Source organism: Panthera tigris, chromosome F2 (assembly GCF_018350195.1).
Source record: "Panthera tigris isolate Pti1 chromosome F2, P.tigris_Pti1_mat1.1, whole genome shotgun sequence".
Classification (NCBI taxonomy): domain Eukaryota; kingdom Metazoa; phylum Chordata; class Mammalia; order Carnivora; family Felidae; genus Panthera; species Panthera tigris.
This window is the reverse complement of record NC_056676.1, coordinates 11,794,577-11,810,859: the sequence shown is the minus strand read 5'-3', so window position 1 is coordinate 11,810,859 and position 16,283 is coordinate 11,794,577. Positions and strand designations below refer to the sequence as shown.

At 42.5% G+C, this 16,283-nt stretch overlaps 1 protein-coding gene across 1 annotated transcript in view; it reads left to right on the top strand.

Moving 5' to 3' along the window:
• CA8 (carbonic anhydrase 8) overlaps positions 1-16,283 on the top strand; it is an 88,386-nt gene that overhangs the window by 51,348 nt on the left and 20,755 nt on the right. Inside the window, exons 6-8 of the mRNA XM_042972974.1 lie at positions 1,811-1,859; positions 3,226-3,338; positions 15,869-16,038. Coding sequence (XP_042828908.1) covers positions 1,811-1,859; positions 3,226-3,338; positions 15,869-16,003 — 297 coding nt within the window. The 3' untranslated portion in view covers positions 16,004-16,038. The remainder of the gene's footprint in view (positions 1-1,810; positions 1,860-3,225; positions 3,339-15,868; positions 16,039-16,283) is intronic.

Genomic DNA, 16,283 nt, shown 5'->3' with positions numbered 1-16,283 from the left:
GCATAGAACCCATGTGGGGCTTAAACTCACAAACTGTGAGATCATGGCCTGATCTGAAATGAACACTTGGATGCTTAATTTTTTTTTTTTAAATATAATTTACTGTCAAATTGGTTTCCATACAACACCCAGTGGTCATCCCAACAAGTACCCTCCTCATTGCCCATCACCCACTTTCCCCTCTCCCCCACCCCCCATCAACCCTCAATTTGTTCTCAGTATTTAAGAGTCTCTCGTGGTTTGCCTCCTTCCCTCTCTCCTTTTTTTCCCCCCTTTCCCCTCCCTCCTGGTCTTCTGTTAAGTTTCTCAGGATCCACATAAGAGTGAAAACATATGATATCTGTCTTTCTCTGCCTGACTTATTTCAGTTAGCATAATACCCTCCAGTTGCATCCATGTTGCTGCAAATGGCAGGATTTCATTCTTCCTTGTTGCCACGTAGTATTCCATTGTGTATATAAACCACAATTTCTTTATCCGTTTGTCAGTTGACGGGCATTTAGGCTCTTTCCATGATTTGGCTATTGTTGAAAGTGCTGCTATAAACATGGGGGTGCAAGGGCCCCTGTGCATCAGCACTCCTGTATCCCTTGGGTAAATTCCTAGCAGTGCTATCGCTGGGTCATAGGGTAGGTCTATTTTTAATTTTCTGAGGAACCTCCACACTGTTTTCCAGAGCAGCTGCACCAGTTTGCCTTCCCACCAACAGTGCAAGAGGGTTCCCGTTTCTCCACATCCTCGTCAGCATCTATAGTCTCCTGATTTGTTCATTTTAGCCACTCTGATTGGCGTGAGGTGATATCTGAGTGTGGTTTTGATTTGTATTTCCCTGACAAGGAGCGATGTTGACCATCTTTTCGTGTGCCTGTTGGCCATCCGGATGTCTTCTTTAGAGAAGTGTCTATTCATGTTTTTTGCCCATTTCTTCACTGGAGTATTTGTTTTTCGGTTTTGGATGCTTGATTGATGGAGCCCACCCAGGTGCCCCAAGTAAGCTGGATTCTTTAGTGTCTCAGATAGTTCCTAGAAATAAGGAAGAGACCAAGAGGTTATGCGTTAACTTACCCTGTTATGTCTGTATTGATAAAATAATCTTATAAGAGACATCCAACTGCTGTGACAGGTCTGTTTGCCTCTAGGGCCTGAGCATTTTAAGAGGCGCTTTGTAAAATACCGATTGTAAATGTGAACTGTTGAATAATGCCACAAATATTTTATTGAAATTTAAATACAGCTTTGATAAAAGTTGGTAAGAATTGAATATTTTCACTCAGGTGTTAGTTTTCCCTCCCTGGAGGAAGAGAGCACCTAGAATACATCGTAGAGCTGGGTTACCAAATGCAAATGGAGCAAAATGAGAGTTTCGGAGGCGGGTTATAATGCCAAGAAGGCTAGGAGCTGAGGGCAGAGCAGCGGGAGGAAGGTCATTTCAGAACGATTCCCTGAACCAGGGTTCAGGCATTTTACAGCAAAGCCCGTCTCTGGTGTGGATGAGGTAGGGCCGGAAAAGTACCTAGCGTGGGGCCTACAGACGCTGGACAGACAGAATTAAATTTCACTCCGGGGATTAAAGGGAAAATTGAACCGTGGTAGCAAAGAAAGAACCATAAGCTCAAAGCAGGAGTATCTTGTTGGAACGAGCCGCTGTTTCTCCAGTGAGGAGACGGAATCAGGAACCCACAAATCTGTGGTGTTGAGGCTGCCGTTCAGAAAAGACTTCAACCTGGATTTTTAGTGCTAATGGATTTTTATTATACAATTTAGAAGTTTTATTTTAACATGGGGTAATTTTTTTTTTTTTCTTTTTCAGGGGAAGTCCAAAACAATACCCTGCTTTAATCCTAACACTTTATTACCAGGTAGGTGCTCATCTTGATGGCATAAGAGGAATTTTAACCGTGTGGATATGACTGCACTGTTTCCCTCATAATACATATAACTATGTATTGTTAGTGAATACAGTTTCTTTACAACTTGTTTTCTCCGTAGTAGGTACCAGTTTCAGGTTGCTCTGAACATGGGAGTAAACCTTTTGAAATAATAAACATTTTGTCACTTGTTCTATTATTCTCTGAAGAGTTTCCTTTGGATTTTTAGCTGTAAAAATGGCTACCTCTGTGAAAAGCACGAGCATAACATGACCTTGATACACTTCTAGGATTGGTTAGCGAGGTTCTTTTTACCCTCTGAGTGAAATAAACTTCGTATCTAATTGCAGTGATGCTATTGTTTAGGTGTTACTCTAATCGTTTAAGTATACCTAAGCGTGTAAGAATCATGTATATGATGCTCAAAACATAGTTTGTAGTTAAAGGTTGTTCGGTATAAAAGTTTTGTCTTTACATTTCTCTGCCTAAATTTTATGCTATTTCTTAGTGTTTTAAACAAAACCAAATAGGCTGACGCATGGTTATCTTCGGCTTCCTACATTTAACTGCCTCACGGCAAAGCGGTTTTTGCCGTGTGTCGAACACTTATCCATCATATTCGATTGCGAATTCCTCTAATGCGGAGCTAAAGATTTCTTAGGAATGATTTCTTTTGTCCTGTCATAATAGGACTTTAATATTCTACTGTTGAGGGAGCAGTATAAGACGCAGCTACAACAGAATGGTTGAAGACACAGACTTTGAAGTCAGACTGCTTGGGTTTGAATCCTGGCTCTCTGCCAGTTATTAGCTGAGCGACCTTGGGCAAATTATGTAACCCTCTGTGATTCAGTTTTTCCGTCTGAAAAATGGGGCTAATGACACTATGTATCTTGTTTGTTGTAAGGGTTAGAGGAGTTCATGTAAAGTGCTTAGAACAAACAGTGCCTCACATGGAGTAAGTATTGAATTAGTACTGAATTACGTATGAGTAAGTCAGGTCAGTCCCTCACTAAAGTACAAAACACCACAGATACACTTCTTCCGAAGTGACCAAACTTGGTATATACGTACACGTGTGTACGTATATATCAGGTTTATATAGCCATATTTGGAGTATATAGTGATACGATGATAGAAATCGCTAGAAACAATAGAAAGAATGTTTGTCATATTTTCCCATTAGTTATTTTCTTCGTGACCATTAGTTTAAGAATACATGTATGCGGCTCTAGTTTAAAATGACTTCAGTCTGAAAACTGTTGTTCGGGCAGTTTGTAATTTTAAAAGCGATTATTGGACTCTTCAAGATTGTTGTTTACTTAAATTTTCGTGACCTGTCCATGTGGTTGCACAGATCCTTTGCTGCGAGATTATTGGGTGTACGAAGGCTCTCTTACCATCCCACCTTGCAGTGAAGGTGTCACCTGGATATTATTCCGATACCCTTTAACTATATCCCAGCTACAGGTGAGTACAGCGTTTTAAATCTTTCAGAAGAAGTTCTGAGTTAAAGGTTAAATATTGTTTCTGTAAAGAGAGAAATGTCTTTTATGTTTTAGCTTCCTTTAGATCTGTCACATCTTTGCAGATGAAAGTTAAATAAATGTCTCGAACCAGTGAAAGCAATTGAAAGGTCAGGGACGAACGAAACCAAGCTATCATTTATGAACTGTATTGTAAAAGTTAGTTTTTATAGAGTAAATAGAAGTCACGGAAATAGTCAGACTTTTGATTAGTCTAGTTATTTCTTTGTGTAGGATTCCCCAGGAGTGGAAAGGGGAAAGGTCTTGGAAATGAGAACGTTGGTTACTTCTGTGAGACACGTGGGCTTTATAATACTTCTTCCTTGTCTCGCACGAGAAAGTTTTGTAAGCAGAAGGGTGAAGGGGAGGTAAAAGGAATGCTCTGGAAAGATCCGGATTGTTCTCTGGCCCCACGTTTGGTCACTTAGCTTCCCACCTTAGGCTTTGCACAGGTGCTCTAATGCTGATGCACAGGGGTGGAGGCCCCAGCTTGCATGTCCTGGGCTGTTGGCTGGTGGAACATGAGGCGACATCATTATAACGTGTTTAAATAATGATTTTGATATTATTACAAGAGAGGTACTTCAAATGTCTCCTGTCCTCCAGGGATCTAAGGGATGTGTTCTAAAAGGCTATGTTTTTTTTCTTCATGATCAATCTCAGAAGTCTTAAGCTATACTCCAAACAAACCAAGTTTCCTTTAATAACGTTTTATAGATTTTTATTATATCCCCTATCATTTTATAAGAACTTTAAGTTTACTAACTACTCAGCAAACCCTTCTTTTTTGCTTGTCCTTAAATCTTCAAAATCCTTTCAGCCTTTAATAGTTGCTTCTTATTTTTCTTTTTCCAAGGATTAATTTTAAGGGTTACCAATTTAGCTTCGCCATCCGTTTACAGACTTTGATCACATCACCTTTAGGCCTTCATATTTTTAATATACCAGATCCCTTGTTGATTCATTCATCCCTCTGGTCTCACAAGGAACTATGCCCAGTGCCAACCAGACACACAAAGAACGTAGAGATTAAAACGTAGTCTTTACCCTCACAAAGTTTGCCGTAGAGTTGAAGAAGCAAACAGCCACACAGATAATTATGTTCATTGTGAGCAGCGAGGTGTGCTGGAAATGCGTAGGAGAGAAACCCATCCCTGACTGGGAACTTTTAAAATTAATTCTTAGAAAAAGAAGTAAGTGGACAATTCCTGAAAGGTATTAGGAGTAAGTCTAGTAAAGGAGAGAAAAGGAGTTAGAAATTGGAGTCTAATGTCAGGAATAGAAGTTTGGACTACTGATTATGGGTTTGGATTTTAACACCAAGATCGTAGCTGCGGTAACCGGTCAATGTCAACATTTCAATGACTTGTCACAGAAGAAATTTATTTCTTACTCAGAATCCAGCAAGTGGGTTTCTTCTTCCTGGTGAAGGCTCCTCTCTGTGCAGTTGTCTAAGGGACCAGATGGAAAGACACCGCCTCCCTCGCAGAGTTGCTCTAGGTGTGGGCACGTAGCCAGCAGAAAGGAGAAGAGTGTGAAGAATCTCCAGGAGGATTTTTTAAGGGCCAGTCCTAGAAACGGTGAACACTCACGCTTGCCTTCTCTTGGCTGGAACTCAGCCACATGGCCACATCTGACTGCGGGGGAGGCTGGGAAGTGCATTCAGGCTTCACGCCCAGGAAGAGGAAGAAGTGGATTTGATGCAGAGCTGTGCTCAAGTTGAGGAGGAGACAAGACACCGGCTGATTAGAGAACCTCAGGGCAGCTGGAGGCGATGGTACCATGCAGGGCACTAGGAAGGACTTGAGGACAGTCAGGAGGGAATGATGTCCTGGGATCCAGGATGGGAGAGAACACTGCCAGCGTGTAGAGGAGAGAATTTAATAGTGACAGATGCCTCAGAGAATCTCCGTACGATGAGTGCTGCCCACCGGAGTGGCAGTTAACTCTACCTTACAGAAATGAGCCCAGATGCCAGTAGGTAGTCGTGGGGATCCACCCCGATTCCGTGTGATTATCAGTACTGGGTGCCTAAGCACTGTCGCCTTTCAAGTCTTGCCCTTTATGACGTTACAGTTCCTTTGAGACCCTCTTTTTTCCGTGTGAGACCTTGACAGGAAATCTCACTGGTATCAGAGAAGGTTTCTGCCTGCTTGGCCTATGTTTTGTGTCCTCAAGTAGGAAGAGTTTGGTTTCTTTTGACAGTTGGAAACAGAGAGCAAGATCTTCAGAGGCCGATTGAGGGAGGGATCATTGGCATAAGAGAAGAAGCCAGTGGACACAAACAAATGAGATACCAAGAAAAGAGTATGGGCGAAGAAGAGTCGAGAAGATGGTAGAAACATTCTCTTGGGACTTTTTCCTGAGGGCATCCTGTCTTTTAGAAGAGAACTCTTCTAAGCTGGCAGGGTCCCGTGGGACGTACTACTCTCCTTTTGCTGTCTGGTTACCCCCAAGTCTGGTCCCCTCACCGACATCACATTTCCAAAGCAGGGAAGAAGGTCTGGGATTAGGAAGTGGGCATGTGAAGGCCGTGTTTGTGGTTGGCCAGCCCGTCCGGGTCAGACTGTGAGAGATTGCAACCTCAGCGGTCCTGATATTATGATTGTTCTGGGAATGACGTATATCAGAGATCAGACATCCCTCTGCATTTACTCTTCCTGTAACTTGCTTCTAGGACCGTGATACACGTTTCCTTGTTGTTGCTGCCAGTAGCATAAAATCTTAGATGACCAAGTTTCAAAGCATTGAGGCTTGATATACAGTATATTTTGTGATGCTGGGGATGCATTCATTGGCTTTTACATGTCCCTGACCCTAGGAATGCAAGAAGTTCACTGATAGTATTTTGCCACAGTCGTGTCCTGTCTTCCTTTACCCTTGTCAAAGACGGATGTTAGCATGGGGAAGATCTCCTTTGAGAATACTATGGGTAATTTATTCATTAACTCATGCATTCATGGATCGATTGGGTGATCTGGCATTTTCTATATTCCAGGTACCATAGTAGGCACTGAAGTGGAGGACCAGTAAGACATGGTTCTGACCTCAAGGAGTTCACCCTCTAGGGGGAAGGCGAATATGTTCACACTGAAAGAACCGTAATTTCGTGTGAACAGTGCCTTGGTGTGACGTGAATATGGTTTTGTGGTAGCACAGAGGACAGACATCAGATAAGATTTAGCCATCTAGTACTCCTTCCCCGGCCAGGTGATGCGGTGTGGCACGATTGTTACTGGGCATTGCCAAGCGGGGAAGAAGTGTCGGCACAGGGCACGGAGGACTTTGGAGACGCACGCTGTTAGTATAAAGGGCCAGCGGCACGAGGTGAAGTTGGAGAGGAGATGAAGGGCCTGACCTTCATCAAAGAGCCTTGATATTGTGCCGTGGAGGCTTCCTGAAGGCAACGAATCTCTGGGATGTTGTGAGGAAGAAAGAGACGAGGCCAGGTTTGAATTTGAAAAACCTCTCTGTAGGTACAGGATGGAGATGGAAACCTCAGGTAAGACCGTGACAGTGAGATGAAAGGAGAGGAATGGCTTTAGAAATAATAAAGTAGTAGAATTGGTGACCGATGACGCTGGAGGGTTTTCAGGGAGTTCGAACCCACATACCACTCCCTGGATTTTGGCTTGAGTGACCGGTGAGTGTGATGTTGCTCTCCACCATGATCGGGAACAAAAGTGGAAGAGCTGGCTTCATGGAGAGTATTAGGAGCTTGTGGCTGTAAATGCGGAGAGTTCGAGATGCCTTTGTGACATCCAAGAAAGGGGCGTATTACATAGGTGATGGTTGAAGCCCTACGCGTAGAAGAGGAGATCCTTCAGGGAGAGAAAGGGAATGATGCTGGGAGTGGCAGCTGATGAGGGCATGCGTTGCAAGAGTTGTCTCCGTGCAGTGACTCAAGAAGGGAGGGGACAGTCAAGAGGTTGATGTGGCGTAATGTCTGGAAGCCACGGTGGGGCGTGGGCGTGAGTTTTGAGGAGGAAGGAGTGGCGAGATGAGAAGTATCCGATGCTGCACACACATTAAATGAACGGCTGAAAAGTGTTAGTTGTATTTAGCCACGAGGAGAGGTCTCAGCAAAGTATTAGTTGTATTTAGCCACGAGGAGAGGTCTCAGACGTGAATATGACGTGGAAGAATCTGAGTCTGCGGTCCTGTTTGTTCAGCATCGCTTTGTTTAGGGTACTTTTCTAACGATAGATCAAACCTTACAGTGAAAAATAAAACTTTAACACCACAGTACATTTCTATTTATTGGAAGTTAGGATTAACCTTGGTGAGCCAGAAAAGAGAACATTCTCCATCCCTCTCAGAACTCCATTAAGGATTCCCTTGCTAGCATGTTAACGCACGGGGATGTGAATGTTGAACTACATTGTGAATGTCAACCGATGTTCTGTAAATCTGAGCAATAGTGTTTTACTCCCCTGTTGACTAGCGTGCGATGCTAAGATTCAGAGACAGAGCACTGGGCCTTTGTGTCTGGCTGGCTTCAAAGGGGACCTTGCTTTCTGTTGTCCCTCTGAGTAGGGTCAGTGACATACTCTAACCCTAACCCACCTGTTCCTCGATTGTTGGGAAAAGCCGTATCTTCCTCTCTGGGAGCCAAAACCAAAGGCATGTGTATTGGAAGGAATGATCCCAACTCCTCTTGAAAACAGATGACTTCCCAGGTAGCTGTAGCTTTTTAAGAAAAGATTTAGGTACTATTTGCACAAAGCTCCATGCTAGCATCTGTTCAGAGGGCAGCAGTGTTAAAATGCACACATACACATATTAGAATGCATTTTAATGTGGTTTATATATACAACGGAATACTACTTGGCAATGAGAAGGAATGAAATCTGGCCATTTGCAGCAACATGGATGAAACTGGAGGGTATTATGCTAAGTGAAATGAGTCAGGCAGAGAAAGACAGATACCATATGTTTTCACTCATATGTGGATCTTGAGAAACTTAACAGGAGACCGTGGGGGAGGGGAAGGGGAAAAACAAAGTTACAGAGAGGGAGGGAGGCAAACTGTAAGAGACTCTTGGATACTGAGAACAGACAGAGGGTTGACGGGGGGGGGTGGTGGGGGTGGGGGCGAGGGGAAAGTGGGTGATGGGCAGGGTGGAGGGCACCTGTTGGGATGAGTACTGGGTGTTCTATGGAAACCAATCTGACAAAAATTATATTTAAAATGCACACATACACGTATTAGAATGCATTTTAGAGTGATTTTGGAAAAAATCATAATTTTGGGAAGATATAAATTAGTCTGTCGGTTGACTTGAATGTTTCACTGTTGCTGCTCTTAGAATTTCAGAGAAAGCAGAGCAAAAATGGAAAAGGTCTAGAGAGGGCAATAAAAATGAGAGGAACTAGCGGGAGAGATGTAGTTCTAAAATTTAGACCAAGAAAAATTGAGACCTCTCATATCATTATTGCCCTTAAAGAGGAACAGAGAAAAGGGGAGGGATTGTATATAAAATAACAAAAGGAACAGCAAATAGTAGATAGAGTCTTTGCATAGCTGACTATATTGAGAAATATAAAACTGTATTGAGGAAGAAATGTTTACTTTTAGATGCCAAGGTTAACATGTAAATTAAGCTGCTGGGTATTATTACGGAAATAATGGGTATCTTGAAATAAACCATCTGCCATAGGACAATAATGTCTGCACTAGCCACATTAAAGAAAAAGCTCTAAATCATCCTACCTTTTAATGAAATGCACAGCAGCTGGATTTAAGGAGGAGTCATCTTCTGTTTGCTGATGGAGAGTTGACAGTTAAGCCTATCCTGGAGCATTTTCGCCCTTCTAAGTACTCAGAATTCTAGAGTATGGATCTGGGAGCCTCTGCTTGGTTGAATTTGTTCATATTATTCTTGGTTAGCATAGCATATGCTAGGGGGAAAAAGCATGCTATTGGATGGATTTGAATGAGTGTAATTTTCTTTTATTTTGCTATGATCCATAACTGTTAAATTACTTTTCAATAAACAGTGGTCTAAGCATTAGGATGCTACAGGAAAATTTTTTTCCAGCTGAATTATTATGTTTGGAGATGAGATTCCAAGAATGGAATAAAAAATAACCAGATTTCATCAAGTCTGTCAACAGAATTTTCAGACACATCCTGATTTCCAGAGACATTAAAATGTGAACAACACTCAGGGTTGATAAAATGTGGTTATTTTGATATAATGGCATGTGTACAAGTATGTGCACGCACACACACGCAGATGACTGATAAAGTTTTACTCTCCTTTGCCTTTTTTCTCTCTTCTGTTTCCTCTTACTCATCTGTTCCTATTTGTTAATTTATCTGCTTTCTCCAGTTAGATGTGCCTGTCTTTGTTTTTATCTCTTTCAACGTTACGTGATCCCAGTGAAGCAAAGGAATATAAATGTGCTTATTGTTCTTCACTATGTGGATATTTGTCTTGTTAGAACTTGGAAAACCACTTTTAATTTTCTTTTCTTCTCCATTTTCCTTCCTCTTCATCCTTCCCCATTCCGTGTTTCTTAGAGGTTGGAAAGCGGGACTCTTGCTAGCCCCAGCAGCCCGGGTCAGGTCATGATGTGTGCTTAGCCAGTGGGACCTGGGAGCCCACCTGGTCCTGGATGGCCAAGGGGGTGTTACTATATCCAGGACTCAGCGGCAGGAGCAGGGCCCCTGTTTCCGTGTGCTTGCTCCACATGGGTTTTGAGGTGCCGTTAACCCTAAAAACCAAGTTGCTGTGGGACCATGGCCTGGTCATGTTTGAAAATCATTTCAGGGGCACCGGAGTGGCTCAGCCAGTTAAACATCTGACTCTTGACTTTGGCTCAGGTTATGATTTCACGGTTGTGAGATAGAGCCCCATGTAGTCGTGGAGGCTACTTAAGATCCTCTTTCTCCCTCCTTCTGCCCCTCCCCTGCTCATGTGCTTGCATGTGTGCGCTCTCTCTCTCTCTCTCTCTCTCAAAAATTTTTTTTTCCAAATCATTTGGAATATTTGTTGTAAATTTTCTTCTGTATCCATGATTCTCAAACTTGTGGGCTGGTTAGAACACAGATTGCTGGGGGGCTCCTGGGTGGCTCAGTCAGTTGAGCGTTGGACTTCAGCTCAGGTCATGATCTTGTGATTCATGAGTTCGAGCCCCACACTGGGCTTGTTGCTGTCAGCACAGAGCCCACTTCAAATCCTTTGCCCCCCTCTCTCAGTCCCTCCCTCCCCCCCCTCAAATGAGTAAACAAACAAACAAACAAAAGAACACAGACTGCTGGGCCCCACAGAGTTTCTGATTCAGTATGACTGGGGTAGGAACTTCTTCCAGGAAGCACACTTTGAGAACCCCTATTTCTTGTCTACTTGTATTTACCTCCATGTATAACTTAGAACAGCACTCTAACACGGGAATGCGGAGTTTCGAAGGTAAGTATTGAGTATCCAGTGGAAACACAGTATGAGCCACATATGTAAGATTAAAACTTCTGGTAGTCACAATAAAAAAAAAATCTCAATAGATGAAATTAATTCAGATAGTATAGTGGTGGTCATGAACTCTAGACTATAGTTCTTTTTTTTTTTAAAGTCACCAGCCATTTATTCATCCAACTAATATTTTTTAAAGATTCATTACAAAAGAAAGAGTGAGAACAGAATAATGAACAACACAATACTTCCTTTTGGAGGTTTCTTACCTAGAACAGAGTCAAGGAGGTAAACAGTTATAACTCCTTGCATAACATGATCGGCTTGGCATTTTCTTAATTAATTAATTATCTTCCAAGAGTTTATTTATATTCAAGTTAGTTACCATATAGCATATAGGGTAGTATTGGTTTCAGGAGTAGAATTTAGTGATTGGTCGCTTCCATATAACACCCAGTGCTCATCCCAACAAGTGCCCTCCTCAATGCCCATCACCCATTTAGCCCATCTGTCACCCTCCAGCAGCCCTCAGTTTCTTCTTTATATGTAACAGTCTCTTATGGTTTGCCTCCCTCTCTGTTTTTATTTTATTTTCTTCCCTTTCCCTGTGTTCATCTCTTTTGTTTCTTAAAATTCCACATATGAGTGAAATCATATGATATTCGTCTTCCTCTGACTTACTTATTTTGCTTAGCATAATACACTCTAGTTCCATCCATGTTGTTGCAGGTGGCAAAATTTTATTCCTTTTGATGGCTGAGTAATATTCCATTGCATATATATATATATATATATATATATATATATATATATATATCTATCACATCTTTATCCATTCATCTATTTATTAGTTGATGGACATTTGGGCTCTTTCCATGATTTGGCTATTGTCGATAGTGCTACTGTAAACATTGGAACATTGGGGTGCGTGTGCCCCTTCGAATCAGCATTTTTGTATCCTTTGGATAAATACCTAGTAGTGCAATTGCTGGGTCATTGGGTAGTTCTGTTCTTAACTTTTTGAGGAACCTCCATACTGTTTTCTGTAGGGTTCCCCTTTCTCTGCATTGTCGCCAACATCTGTTGTTTCCGGAGTTGTTATTTTTAGCCATCTGACAGGTGGTATCTCACTGTGGTTTTGATTTGTATTTCCCTGATAATGAGTGATGTTGGGCATTTTTTCATGTGTCTGTTAGCCATTGGTATATCTTCTTCAGAGCAATGTCTGTACATGTCTGGACTGTAATTTTGATGATGTTTGTGTATGCGTAGCTCATCAGTAACCGTCTTCAAGCAAAGATGGGAAGACAGTGACAGAGACCAGGACTGAGGATTGGAATAAGGGAAAGTTGACATCATTGTTACTGGGGAGAGGATATTCTCTTCTCTAAGCTCTTAGGAAAATTAGATCAGATTAAGGAGTCAAAGACAGATGAGTTGGTTTATGGATGAGAAGTTAGTAAAAAAGAGGGAGCAATGGCTTTAGAAAAAAGTGAGATAGTGGGTTGAAGAAAATGAAATAAACGAAAACAAGTCTGAGTACATGAAAGCTGGAGAATCCTATAAATGGCATATAACGTATAATCCCAGGATATAGACGTGTATATGGAGTATTTAAGTACAGCCTGCTTTTGACTTGCTTTTGATGGCTGCCATAAGGAGTTACATTACTCGAATTCGTTTATTGCCATTACCTGATGATAAAATAATATGAGAACATTGACTTTTATGTGTTATTTTTCTCTTTTAACATGATAACAGAGATGTAAGTCAAAAGAAGTCTGGTAGAGGATATTTATAGAAACTTGGGAACTTTTAAAAACAATTAGTGCCAAACCTGAAGCCATGTAAATTAGCACTTTAAATGCACTCCTAAAGAATGCAGTTTTAAAGCTGAACTTTGAGTGAATAATCTGGTTCATGAGTCACTGAAGGTTGGAGTAAATGCTTTAGGCTAAGTAGAATTCAGAGACCAGTCACTGTTCAACTCTGCTACCTTCAGGAGATGAGGATTTCTCCCTGAAGCTTGGGTCTCTGTTGTCCCTCTCTCTCTCTCTCTGTCTCTGTCTCTGTCTCTCTTAAATTGGTTAAAAACAACCATGTTTAAGTAGAGTAGTATTAAAAATCAACGAAATCATCCCTACTGATACATGTGGCAGTGAAAGTCTCTGTACTGCCCTGACATTTGAATTTCATTGCAGACTTTTATCCTGAAAATATTATTCTGCTCATTTCTCAATGTCTGTCTTTTCAGTGGGAGATAACCCGGTATGGTCTTGAAACCATTTGAAGTGACTAAAGGTTTTGGGGGGGCGATTACTTCAGAAAAATTGGCATTTCAGAAGGACATGTTTTTCCCTCCATCTCTGTTGACGTTTGAAGTCTTCAAAGTGTTGCCTATGATCAGAGAAACACGTTTCTTGTGAAATAGTTCTCTCCAAGAATGCAGTGATTTGAGGCTGGCTCGCTGTGGATTCAGCTCATCTGTTCGAGAAGAAGCTGTTTTCACTGAATTTGCTTCAGGCTGAGGTCTGGGGCTTGAAAGATTTATTGTCAGCTCCGAATATGTAAATATAAAATTAACCTAGTTTTAACATAAGCCTCAAGGTCAATCCGAAAAGAAGCATTTCCTAAAATATATGTACGCAGTACGGTTTCTAGTCTCTGTCGCTCCTCAGTGACCCGGTGCATGGTATGAAGATTCTAGACGCGGCCCTTACGTGGGGTTGACACATCAAAGTGAATGCAAGAAGGGAGCCCTTTCTGTTTTCTCAGTCAGTTGGCTTCTGACCTCCAGTCTGCTTTTTACCTATCAAGTTGTAGCTAAATATTTATCTCAGGATGCTAAAGGTTTGACTTCACAAGAAGTTGTGCTAGTAGCTGCCGAGCACGTCTGCGTGCTAGACGTGTGCTGAGTGATTGTCGTGAATTATCTCACTCCTTGGACCGTCCTCGCAAGTACTGCCATCGTCATCGCTTATACACACGTGGAAACTGAAGCCTAAAGAGGTGACCTGATCGGGTCGTTGGGGTCTTAGGGGTCAGAGCCGGGGGTGAACGGGGTTTTGGATGCAGAACCCAACTGCCTTCACCTCCATAGTCGCCTTCTTGAAGAAGCTCGACTGGGTTCCTTTCTGCTCCGTGACAAACTCGAAGTCAAAGCACACTCCACGGATGATGACAGGGGATTCGCACGCAGCCTTGCTTCTAGAAGTTTTCCAGATGCAGTAAGCAATAGGTGCCGCCCGTATTCTCAGCCTGAGATCCCAAGGAAGTCTAGTGAAAAACCACTGTGTAGACTAAACAGCCACTTGCTCATCTCACTGGCACTGCTGTGCAAGTACAGCACACAGGTGTTGTAAAAAAGCAGACAACAGGACAATAGCAGGTGGGTCAGCCTTCTCCCATTTAGGGAAATCGTTTGGAATGCTGAGAAAATAAGCCCTTAGATTTCTAACTTGGGTTCGAATCTAACAAGCTACTTACTCTTCCCTGTGCTCCGTTTCCCGACGTGTATAGGAGTGGTGGGAATATTAGAATCCTGTGAGACTTAACTCTTTTGGAGTCCGGGAACCTCTTCTTAGGAAAGGCACATGTAAACATTTGCATGTCATCCAGGGGTTTCATGGGCCCTCCAAAATCTCTTGGGGTTTCTAGACTTTTATTAGAACCCCTGAATCAGTTGATCTCCTGCATTTCATTGTAGCTCACAAATGGCAGAATCCCGTGGCTCTGCTGTATGAAGAACATTTGTAGACAGAGCCCTGTTTTCCTGGTGAACTTTCGGTGAATCGATGCTCTTTAAAGCACATTTGTTCCACATCCGGGAATATGGAGGATACAGGTTATACTGAGTTGATTAGAATTTCTTTTTAAAAACTTTTTTTTTTAAGTTTTATGTATTTATTTTGAGAGAGAGAGAGAGAATGAGACAATGAGAATGAGTAGGGAAGAGGCAGAGAGAGGGAGAGAGAATCCTAAGCAGCTTCCACACTGTCAGTGCAGAGCCTGCTGCGGGGCTCAAACTCACAAACTGTGAGATCATGAACTGAGCTGAAATCAGGAGTCAGATGCTTACCCAGCAGAGCCACCCAAGTGCCCCTGAGTGATGAGAATCCTGAAGAGGTGGCAGTGAAGCCAGGAGAAGAGCAGGCTGACTGGGACTTGTCAGACCTGGCTAACGTGGAAACTTTCTTAATTGTTCAGTTTCTCCTTTTGTGGAAGGGGCAAAGAACGTGTCCTGTGACTGTGTGACATTTAAGCAGAAGAACATCAGGTGATGAGTCCTGTAGCTAAATCGACGAATGCGAATGAGCCTGGTGAATGTTCATCACGTTTGCTTCTGGCTTCACTAGTGTTTGGCAGGTCCCGGCAGCGAGTGGGTTCTTGGGAGTTGGAGACCTGGCAAGTTGGATACACTGATCCTTGAGACACTGGGGATCTCTTCCTTCCTGTGGAATGAGAATCCATGGGATCTGGGGAAGCCACCTGAGAAAGGGAGATGCACTTGAAAATCGGTATTGCTAAGGGGGGGAAGTTGGGCTTACGGTTTTGGACAGCCGGAGGTATTCACTGGGCCTGTGCGCTCCAGAAGGCTGGAAGAGCGGCAGAGGGAGTCTTACGATAAAGGAAACCTCCATCTGATAAATCCAGCATCTAATCAGGATCTATCTAATCAGGATACAGCAGGACCAGAATCCATTAATGAAAGCTGTACTTGGGAAGCATTTAAGAACACTCATTCATTTGTTCGCCTTGTCTTATCATGCAAGCTCTTGGGGAGGTGTGTATCATTCTCGCATGAATGAGTCCAGCAGGTTTCTGTGTCTGTTGGGGTTGTCTGGAGACTTCGGTGTCTCCTCTTCTCCGGCCTTCGTTGCTTGGGTGCCACTTGTGTCTGATGCCTTCCTCAGGTCTGGAAGACTTAAGACGGTTTTGCTCTTCCTGAAGATCAACTTTAATTTTATTTTTTAAAACTCTTACAATGTATGCATCTTTGAAGTCATTTATGAAATGTCTAGCAGATAATCAGCTTGTGTTGCTCTGTTTTTATTTTCAGATCGAAGAATTTCGAAGGCTGAGGACACACGTCAAGGGAGCTGAACTTGTTGAAGGCTGTGACGGGATTTTGGGAGACAATTTTAGACCCACTCAGCCACTTAGCGACAGAGTCATTAGAGCTGCATTTCAGTAGCCAACGAGAACAGGAACGAGACTGCCTTCATCTGGGTATGTGCAGATTAAGGAAAAGAGGGCACATAGTTACGTGAAGCTGCCATGCCAGAGTTATTCTCATGGTGCTGCTGATAATTTAGCAGTGTGAGTGCACTTCATTTTGATGAAACGGATGACACGTTCGCAAGCGCTGTTAATTACAAATCAGGTGGCTTTAAAAATTTCACGCAGCGTTGAAACACAATCTACCGTCCTTCTATTTTCCCACCAGAGCAGCCTTTAATTCTCGTTTTGCTTCA